General features: G+C 40.5%; 3 protein-coding genes across 7 annotated transcripts in view; 1 reads left to right on the top strand and 2 right to left on the bottom strand.

Moving 5' to 3' along the window:
• LOC131877982 (ADAM 17-like protease) overlaps window positions 1–2,082 on the bottom strand; it is a 10,828-nt gene extending 8,746 nt beyond the window's left edge. The window contains exons 1-6 of the mRNA XM_059223854.1: window positions 1,750–2,082; window positions 1,035–1,140; window positions 832–960; window positions 588–755; window positions 372–516; window positions 21–150 (exon numbers count right to left, since the gene is read on the bottom strand). Coding sequence (XP_059079837.1) covers window positions 21–150; window positions 372–516; window positions 588–755; window positions 832–960; window positions 1,035–1,140; window positions 1,750–1,928 — 857 coding nt within the window. The 5' untranslated portion in view covers window positions 1,929–2,082. The remainder of the gene's footprint in view (window positions 1–20; window positions 151–371; window positions 517–587; window positions 756–831; window positions 961–1,034; window positions 1,141–1,749) is intronic.
• A 1,123-nt stretch (window positions 2,083–3,205) lies between these two features.
• Window positions 3,206–4,456, top strand: LOC131877992 (uncharacterized). Its single transcript, XM_059223868.1, has 2 exons — window positions 3,206–3,627; window positions 3,813–4,456. Exons 1-2 carry the CDS (start codon window positions 3,467–3,469, stop codon window positions 4,300–4,302), a joined length of 651 nt encoding a protein of 216 aa, XP_059079851.1. The 5' UTR covers window positions 3,206–3,466; the 3' UTR covers window positions 4,303–4,456.
• On the bottom strand, window positions 4,438–8,465 carry LOC131877986 (vacuole membrane protein 1-like). Of its 5 annotated transcripts, XM_059223859.1 has the most exons (10): window positions 8,331–8,416; window positions 7,562–7,738; window positions 6,761–6,838; window positions 6,536–6,693; window positions 5,946–6,374; window positions 5,781–5,859; window positions 5,658–5,696; window positions 5,441–5,521; window positions 5,090–5,374; window positions 4,438–4,640 (listed from the first exon to the last, which is right to left on the bottom strand). In XM_059223859.1, the coding sequence occupies exons 2-10, from the start codon at window positions 7,688–7,690 to the stop codon at window positions 4,497–4,499; spliced, it is 1,422 nt and encodes a 473-aa protein (XP_059079842.1). In that variant the 5' UTR covers window positions 7,691–7,738; window positions 8,331–8,416; the 3' UTR covers window positions 4,438–4,496. The 5 variants fall into 5 exon arrangements, with proteins under 5 accessions (XP_059079842.1, XP_059079844.1, XP_059079843.1 ...); XM_059223861.1 differs by lacking the exon at window positions 7,562–7,738 and having other exon boundaries at window positions 8,331–8,465; XM_059223860.1 differs by lacking the exon at window positions 5,658–5,696 and having other exon boundaries at window positions 8,331–8,348.
• Window positions 8,466–9,739: the final 1,274 nt, after the last annotated feature.

Raw genomic sequence — 9,739 nt, 5'->3', positions numbered from 1 at the left:
GAAACAAAATCTGCTCTTACCGATCGATGAGGCTAATGAGATAATTCACGGTTGTCTTGGAGCTTCCCCCACCCATTTCGTTGAAGAAGCGATAGTCAGCCACCAACAATAAAGGACAGCGGGTCTGTCGGAGATCCATATAAAGCTCGCCTGAAAGATGACATTCATGAGTTTCTATTGCCATACATGATATCACAGCGGATCATTTGCAGTTATTTTTGGCCGACAAAATTTATCTTTACAAGTTGAGTAAGATTACCAATTTCTTAAAACATCAGATGTCGGCTTTAGTTATTGAATCAAAGCAAAACCTCCCGAATCTTAATAACATTCGAAATTGACCTATGTCATGGTTAAAAGCAAATCCTTACCAGTCGTTTGACGTTTGGCTCGATGTCCATATTGGTCGACATGATCCAGATTCTCAACCGGATGTCCATGTTCATCATAATGGATCTCGTTGAGTGGCAGATGCTGATCTTGAGCGGTTCCATTCTCTTTGACAAAGTCACACACCTGTTCAAAAAGAAAAAAAGAATACGTCTGAATTGTCCATACTATGACATCAAATTCTGCAACCCTTTCACCTTTTCCGGCTTGAAATCGTCATTCTGGTTGTTCTCCCAACTGTATAACACATCGGATTCCTTATAAACTATCATGGCATCTTTATCATCCTCTGGAATATGTCGCCAAGAGGGTTCAATATGATAAATCTCCTCGGGCGTCTCAATTTTGCCCGTTAGAATCCCATCCTAGAATTAACAAGGGCGAGAGTTAATCATATCTCGACATGAATTGATTGTGTTATTGGAAAAAAACAGTCCTCACTTCTAAATGAACGGAAGCGCTGGATTTGAGATGGCCGAAAACTCGGCCTTCGTAGAAATGTTCATGGTCGATGAACACGGGTTGTTCTTTCTCTTCGCCACTTTCATCATCATCCACGACCTCCACCGCCTGAAACGTTCAACAAAATAAATTTCAATCCAAATGATAAACTATAATTCAAATAAGCAATCTCTGTTTTATACCTTAAAAGTGGGATGGAGTAAGCCCTTTTTGGGCGAGAGGACCAATCGGAATTCTTGTCCAAAGGCGTTGAAACCCACTTCTCGAATCTGGTTGAACTTGTGCGTGCTGCAAAAAGACAATTCATATATTCTGAACTGATTTCTTTTTCTATAAATGGAAATAAAAGTGAACAACAAGATTTCCTTTGGTCTGGTTTTCAGGGCTTTAGTGTCTCAACACGCATAAATCCTGGATTGGGTTAAAGTTCATGAATGCTTTTGAAAACGTGCAGTATCAGATACTATTCGTACCTTCTCTAAGTACGTACAATCTCAACCCTTCTAGTCTTTCTCGATGTACAATCAGGGTTGAAAAGAATAAAAACTGGTGTCTGGTCGGATTTCCCTACAAAACGCACCTCAAGTCAAAAATGCACAATCGGGTTTGGCCCAACTAACTCTATCACGGATCCGTGATAAAATTTGACTTTCATTGCTTTGTTTCGGAATTAGCAGGGATATTTTTTCTTCGAAGACTCTGCATCAATAAGTAGATATGGCATTTACGGCATTCTAGAGTCAATATCTCAAATAACCAGACACTCATTGGTCAGATCGGGAATTTCGTTCCATTTGACAATATTTATAGCATCGTGATTTTCCACCCAATCGTTGACCAATATTGCGGAATAATAATAGGGCTTAATTTTACGAGGTCTTATCCTGAATATCTCACCTGGACGGGTCAATGCCTCTTTTGACGATGCTATGCGACAGATCCGATGATCGGAGGCGTTCGTAATGCCGCAGATTTCGTCGGAGATCCGACGGTGCCGAGGCTGATCCCTGGGACCAGACCACACCTAACGTGACCAACACGCCCACCAACCCCACCACCGATCCCACCTTGAGCATGGTCAGACCAGAGCGATGAACTAACGATGATGAAGATGAGGCTAATGTATCATCATCATGTTATGCTTGTTGTTGTTGTTGTCGTCTGGATCTCTTTGTCATTTCTGAGCTCAGAAGGACAGAAAGAAAGCCCTCTGTTTGAAAGTCGTCTGCTGAAACACTCAAAGGGAAGAAACAAAACAAAAATCGATCGACAGCAGAAGCATGACTCGGGAAAATAGGGATGTGTCAATCTAGCAGATCCGGGGTCGGGATTTGAGCCCGGCGGGAAGACACCCGTTGATTCTTTTTTAGAATAGATGGTAGATGAAGAATCAAAGTAATGGTGAGGTTTTTGGATTGGAACATGTAGTTTGATACAAAAAATAAGTAACAAAAAACTGTCGATCTTCACTTGCCTAAAAATAACCGCCCGTTTTTGATGGACTGTAACTCCAAGCTTAGGTTTGGATATAAAAAACTAGTGTAAGCGTTTGTGTGCGAAATGATGGGCAAAAAGTGCGCCAAATTTGTGCTTCAATTAGTTAAACCTGATTTAAGGCAAAGAATTTTAACTCGTGTTATTTGCAAAGTTGCGAAACCCTGTCCAACACTTGAACATCCCATACAAATACAAAAATAAAAATATGAAACATAGGCTAACCTATTTGACTGCACATTTTCTGCTTTTGAGTATTTTCCTTGACATGATTTCTGACTTGCAAGATTCATGTGATTCATGACTGGCGTGCTTTCCTCTTAATCTTGGCAACTCCATTGATATACTGAAAGCTTGCTTTTCTGAAATGGTGGTTCTCCTTTCAAACTTCATATTAATAGCAATCTTGCCCATAAGTTTTGCTAAGCTGTTTTCTTTAACCATCGCACGATTAACGGATGACATGAAACAAAACATATCAATTTTTAAATATCAGGTAGTGCTGATCTATTAAAACATGACTATCTATGCATATACAAACTGATGGTATATATAGATATCTAGAGGGTCCTTCGACATCCTTAGGTTGGTCACCGGTATATCATGATACGGTTTGAGTGAGGATTCTAGTATCTCCTCGAATGGAGATGATTGGTAAGCACAGGATGGAAGTAAATGTTAAACCAAAGAACATCTTGACAAAGTCTTCTTCTTTTTTCTTCCAAAGTGATATGATCTTGCAAGCAAATGAAGAATTTATACTAAAGATGATGGGAGAATTAGATTTCTGCTTCCCTTACCAACAGTCACATTTGTGTGCTAAATTTTCTCGTTCCATTGGACGGTAGTCTGAAAGCCGCTAGGGCAAAGAAACAAATGGAACATGGAACAACTAGGTGGCTTTCTCCCTCAGAATCCCCCCTTATTCACTTCACTCCCCACCTACCAAGTCTACATCATTCAACTTGAACCAAACAGTGAGTAGTAACTAAGTAAGAGTGTAGCCATCATTCATTTACATCTAAAACAAGAAAGGTGAAGAGGTTATCCCTTCAACCAATGGAGCGCCTCTTGAATGTCTGGACCATGATCCGAAAACCCTAGTTCTCCATGACTCAAAATGTCCATCCAACCCGTGTATCGCTACCGGAGCTTCGCCGAGCGACTCGGACCCAAAAACGCCAAGAACATCATCCTTCATTATGTGGGGGTCGTCGTTGTGGTCTACGTCACTCTCAAACTGAGATCCATGTGCATCGCCTACTCTGAAGAGAAGTGTGTGTAAGTATATACAGAAACAGTCCGTAGACTGACGACTTGAAATGTTTTGATATCGGTATCGGAGTCGTCCAAGGCCTCGAAACCGGTTCATAACTTTGGGGATCAGGCGATGACACTTCATTGATCAAGCAAGTCATGTAAACGCTTTCTATTCAAGTGTCTCCAATCTCTTTGCATGCATGCAGTCATTATTTCGCCCTGCCCCCACCCGCTCCGCCCAAGACGACCACGCCCAAGCCGGAGGAACCGCTAGAGACTACGACGGAACGCTTCAAGAACCCTATGATCGATGACGATTACGAGGACTATGAGTACCCAAAAATCGATCTCCATCCATATTGGTCAGCCTTGGTGTGCAACATCAGCGGATCTCGGAACTTTTTTGTTCGCATGCTGCGCAACTATGTCAGATTCAGTTCGTACTACTTCACTTTGAGTGTGGGTGTGGTGGATACGGCCATCATGGTCCTGTTGGCCAAGCATTTATGGCGAGCTCTCCGATTGGAGCCGAAGACGGAAATCCCGGAGGAGCGCTTGAAACTCATTGACCACCATGGCGATACGGTGTCCATTGAGATTGGCGAGGATCTCACGTGTATGGACGACAATTTTGTTATCGAGGTCATCTTGGCCGCCTTGGATTTCTTCCGCGTGTCTGAACCGAAACAAGATTGAAACGAGGCGAGTTTCAGAGGCATTCCATGGGAACCTTTTTGTCTCTGATTTGTCTTGGTTTATTGAACTAGTTCGGCCACAACAATGATAGGAATGAATGAGAATGATCATACATTCAATAACGATTTCGTCGTATAAAACACCTTGAGATGTATTCCGTTCAAGTTATTTACAAATGGTGTTGTTGCACACAGTTAGTCCGTCTTCTGCGAGGAGGAAGGCTTCTTATTGATTCGTTTGTGATAGCTTTGAGCCAAGGAATTCACAATGGAGAGAACGAAATAGAGAACCATGGCCATGACGAATTTCTCGAATATCCATGAGAGAATGCTCGCCTCCTACAAAAAAAATGGAATTGCATTAGAACTATGGCACATTCTGAAATTCCAAAGAGGCACTCATGCATTCAATAAGGTGGGTTGTTGACAAATGACTTGAACTTATTTGTTTTGGATAAACACTGATCCGTTTTCGATTTCGAATTCTTAGGCAATTTATATGACCTTAAATCCTTCAAACATAAATACTTAAGTTTGATGTTCTGTCAATCAGGATAAAATTCCCTAAACATTTTTATGAAAAAAAAGCTCGTTTTGAATGCTTAAACTTCATAGTATTTCAGTTGGCAGGCAGACCGATCAAGTCCTTCAATGATTTGGAATTCGAACAAAAAGTTGTCCAAGTCTGAATTGTAAGTCTTTCACAGAAAAGCTCAGGGAGTTATTGTTTCGATTAGCTATGCCCACCTCTGACGAAAAACGTGTAATTTGTGGAAATGATCTCTTACGTTGGCCGGGATGTTGGTGCCAGGGCTACTGTGAAGTTTGGCTTTTTGTTTGGCCAGAAGCTCCTTGAAGGGTCCTTCCAATTTGGGCCCCAAGGTCGGGATTTGACTGAGGTAGATCACAGCCGTGTTGATTAGGTTCTCGTTGAAGGCCATGATCACAAAGAGCTTTTGGATGTGCATCTTGATGACGGCCTTGCCAATCAAGGTGGCGCCAAAGAAGGTCCAGAACGGAACCAGGAAATGACCGCACGTAATCCCAGCCAAATCGAACAACGGATTGGGGATCTGATGGGGTGATTGTGAATTAGAATCAATTACACCATATTGTTTTCTTTCATTCAAGAACCTTACCGATGCGCATGCCAATATGCCGAAGAATCCAACCTTCTCCACTAGACGCTCCACTGCCAATTTGGCGCGATCAAACATACTCTGAAGCAATGTTTATACATGCAGTTGTTTAATTCAAATATTTGACATCTTTGGAGGAATTAGCAATGATTAGAAGTGGCATTGCGAAAGTGAGGAGTTAGCCAGGAATCAACTGGGATATCAATCTCAAATCTACCTGCTCAAACCCAGAGGAATCACCTCCGCGTACCAACTTCTGTAAATTTCATTTCAAAACTCCAATACATTTTGTATCTAATTGGCATAAGTAAAGTAAAAAAAAAAGGTCACTTCTACTTACAAGAGCTTCTGCACTCTTCAACTTCTCTTGCAGCTCGTCAAACTCATCCTCTTCTTCATCGGAATCATAACCAGAGAGCCTAGAAAAGTCAATGCGTTATTTAAAAATATCATGAATTAAAAAAAAAAAAAAGCAGGCACCTTATATATTGTCCAACATCCATACCTGTGAGCTCGAGCCATGAAGTAAGGTGGAAGTTCTCCGAGGGCGGTTCCAGCCCCCCAGCAAAATGCCTCTATCCTGACTTTCGATAGAATCTTCCAAATGTTCATAGAGGTCTTGTCTTCCAATAACGTATCCGGACAAACAATGGAACCGGGATAAGGCGGCTCTGGGAAATCTGTGGTTCCACATTCGTAAGCGGCCATGGTGACTGAAGCGATGAACGGTCCCAAATACAAGAGGAATGTGTGCAAACCGGTGCCTAACCCAACTGAGCTCAACACGCCCAGTCCCACCCACCAAGAGAGCCAAAGAACATATTTCTCAGTGCCTAGTAGATACTTCTGGTGAGGACCCTCTGTGTGATATAATATGGTTCCACCAATACTCAACAAGACGAGGACACTTAACAACACTTTTTGACGAAATATCCTGTTGATGAAACGAAAACAGCGGGCTTTGAATATTGTGTAGTGATCAGTTCAACTTACTGAATATTGAGGAAATATTTGAAGGAACACAACAACTCAAAATAAGTCTTGGCAAAATAATGTTTTCAATGGTTACGTAGTTGTCAGACAAAGAGTACTCACGATTGTGTCCACTCCAACAACGTGTAACCTAGTTCGCAAAAGCTATATTGAAGGGTGGTCAGAGGGCGTTTCCAAAGCACAATCTGTTCCCTTTCCGCCTTAAGTTCCATTCTCCGACTTTGAGACATGGTTCTCTTCCGAGAACTGGATTTCCCATTCTGAAAGTTGGAACGAACCAATACTTTCAGAGCTCTGAGGGGCGCTTTCTTAAGGCGTGGATCTCACCTGTTTCTTACTATTGGCCATCCCAAAGCCGTTCCTCTCTGGTTTCTTGGCCGAAAAATGGACCACCAGTCGATCAATCTGTGGAAAGAGACGTCCAAGTTTAAGATTGTCTGTTTTTGATTAACACGGATCTTGGAACATCAACAACAGAACAACCTTTAATCGTTTTCCAAATAAACTGGGCGAAGTGCATGTTGTAGTAGATAATCATGAGGCAAACTAGGAGCAAAAGTTTGACAACCAAAATAATGGGAAGAAACACGATCATTAATGGAGTGGACACTCATGTACTAGGACCTACAAAGCGTCTAGAGCTACAACTAAATCAAAGGAGAAGAACAAATGTCGAACAGCGCTAAGGGCCTTTCGTCACACATGCTAGACTTCGTAGGCCAGCAGAAACAACACGGTAAAATAGGATTTCTGGTTTTAATCAGGGTTAGAAAATGGTCGTGATATTTGTATTGTTTGGGTATACAAGTCATGTCATAACTATTATCTTTTGTTATTATGAGGTAGAATTTGTCAGCATTTACGTTCAATAGGACTTGAGCAAGGTTGGTCGAAACAAAGTTTTATGTGTGGGGCCAAGTTCAACAAGACAAGTGTTTTGAACAAGTGTGCACTGAATGTGGAAACATGATCTTTTGCTCTTTGCAGATAATTACAAAAATATTTGACCATTGCAGGTGTATAAGACTAAGAAATGGTTAACACATAAAATCAAAGAAACTAAATAAATGCATGCAAAATAATCTGCCAGCTGAGGTGAGCGAGCGAGGTTGAAAGTTGAGTAGGTACCAGTTCCATTTTCTTGCCCGATACTCGAAGTTGGTGTTGACGACATTGAGCCTTGAGTTCGTCTTTCCGGAGCTTGGGCAGATCTTCCAACCTGACCTGACCCGAGGAATGATCAATCCGGCCTGACATTTTGCACCACTTCAGTTCAGTTAGAACTTGGATTTTTGGATTTAGGAGCTGGCAATGTCAGAGGAAAGACTGTTGTTTCTCACTAATTATGTTGGTGAAAACTTGCGTTTACATATGAAGAAGGCATTTGTGTTGTAAGCAAACTTCATATTTTCGAACCAGATAAAGACGACCCATAAGACGAGGTTGCGCTTGAATCACCAGACAAGTTTCCGGGATAAAACATTTACGCAATGATAGTCATGAAAGAATACAAAACGACAGAAAAAAAACTTGAACTCCTAGGGATTCCGGTAATTCTAAAACTTGCAAAACCTTATCAAAAGTCGTTTTAGACCTCTCCATCTGTCTAGGACTCTCAAACCGTGGAATCAGCTCATCTATTACCAACAGTCCAAATCTCATTCTATTTTAAGAAAGAACTCAAGAACCTTAGAGCCTTGGACCATCCCAGCAATTAGAAAAGCAAAAATCGCTGGCTTTGAAAATCAGTCTGAAACTACTTTTTAATTCGAGAGTAAAATATCAAACCTAAATTAGTAGTTGAACTACAATGCACCCCGGAGAGTGAAAGCAAATGCCTCGTTCTTCAAAAGGTAAAAGCTTACTCAATCATATACCAGTTTTAGAGTCTACTTACTGGTGGAGAGGAGTCTGATCATGCGGTGGAAGTGATTGCGTTAACTGTGAATTGTCAAGTTGTCAAGTCACTTTTGGAGAGATCAGGCCATGTCTTATTATGAGCGTTACATTTACGCATGCCATAAAATCATGCAAAGGTGACCATTTGATTTCGATGATCCATTTCGATATAGGGTTGAGTGTTCATTGGATTCTTTTTTCAAACATTGCATGGCGTTCCTAATTCCTCTACTCAAGATGGAGTTACTTTTATTAACAAAAACCACTTGCCAGACAATAGGTTTGTTGGTTGAATGTGATTTATCTTAAATGGTTGTAAATTTGAATAGCGTCTCGATTGCATTGTATTCACAATAAATGAGTGCCAATTTCAGTTTTATGAAAAGGCAATAATGTATCAATTTAGTTCTAACGAGACTTCAAAAGCAAAAGCTCATATTTCTTTCTTCCGTTAGATGTAGTCGGCTCCCTAGTACGTAGAGATAGTGACTTTATCGGTGCTCTAAAAAGCGTGCCGAAAATTTTACCATTGTGCCAGTGGCACGGAAAGCACAAATCCAAAGTAAACTATACGATAAAACCATTCTTAGTTAAAAGGGGTCAAAATGGGAATAGAATGCTTAATCAATTTCAAAATACTTTTATTTTCATTATCATTCCAGTTTTAAACTATTCTCAATTGAAACGAAACACCCTGAAAAAAATTCCTCAGCTGGGGCACGTCGACTAAAATGAAGAAAATAAAGTGGCCATGAGGTTTTCAAGAAGGGCGTAAAGGCGACTTTGTAAAATTGCCGTCACAATTTGATGACAAGTTATGCTTTAACTTTCAATTGATGAAAAGTGTCAAATGATGTAAGGGCGCTTGTCAGCCTCAAATTGGAAGTTTTTTGAAATGCATGGCTCCGTCAAAGTTCCGGTGCTTTCCAAACCCATTTTGGAAGTGTTTCCATATATTGGCCATATTGCTTTTGATATGATTTACATATTTTCCAATTCCAAACAATATGAACAGAGTTTGGAAACGAAAAGCGCCACACTTTGCCTAAATATATGTAGTATTTGCATTGCAAAACCAAATTATCTTACTATAGATGCATTGGATAAACAGGGTTTATCTTCTGAAGTTAAGAATGAATCTTTTGCAACTTCTTGTCCAATTCATTTGTTCAGAATATATAAAAGTGGTTACATGGACAAATATATTTGGGCAACATGTCGACATGTATGATAGTTATAAGGTTAATATAAATGCCCATACCATGATATCACAAAACAGTTTTCTAGATTTGCATTATTTCGAGAAAAAAAGCAAAGCATTTAAACGGTACAAGGCACAAAATAATTGTTTTGCCTCTTTTCCATCCATTCATTAACATGACAGTTTCAACGCCCTTTTCTTTATCT

Source organism: Tigriopus californicus, chromosome 3 (genome assembly GCF_007210705.1).
Source record: "Tigriopus californicus strain San Diego chromosome 3, Tcal_SD_v2.1, whole genome shotgun sequence".
In the NCBI taxonomy this organism is placed as follows: Eukaryota; Metazoa; Arthropoda; class Copepoda; order Harpacticoida; family Harpacticidae; genus Tigriopus; species Tigriopus californicus.
The sequence above is the reverse complement of the archived record's forward strand: the minus strand, read 5'-3'. Positions and strand labels throughout refer to the sequence as shown.

Bases quoted from the DNA above. Each gene is read 5' to 3' on its own strand.
- LOC131877992 (XM_059223868.1), top strand. From the start codon at position 3,467: ATGTCCATCCAACCCGTGTATCGCTACCGGAGCTTCGCCGAGCGACTC. The intron at 3,628-3,812 runs GTAAGTATATAC...GCATGCATGCAG, and splicing joins TACTCTGAAGAGAAGTGTGT to TCATTATTTCGCCCTGCCCC.
- LOC131877986 (XM_059223859.1), bottom strand. From the start codon at position 7,690: ATGTCAGGCCGGATTGATCATTCCTCGGGTCAGGTCAGGTTGGAAGAT. The intron at 5,860-5,945 runs GTATGGATGTTG...TGACTTTTCTAG, and splicing joins TTCATGGCTCGAGCTCACAG to GCTCTCTGGTTATGATTCCG. The intron at 5,375-5,440 runs GTAAGGTTCTTG...TCACCCCATCAG, and splicing joins GCATATTGGCATGCGCATCG to ATCCCCAATCCGTTGTTCGA.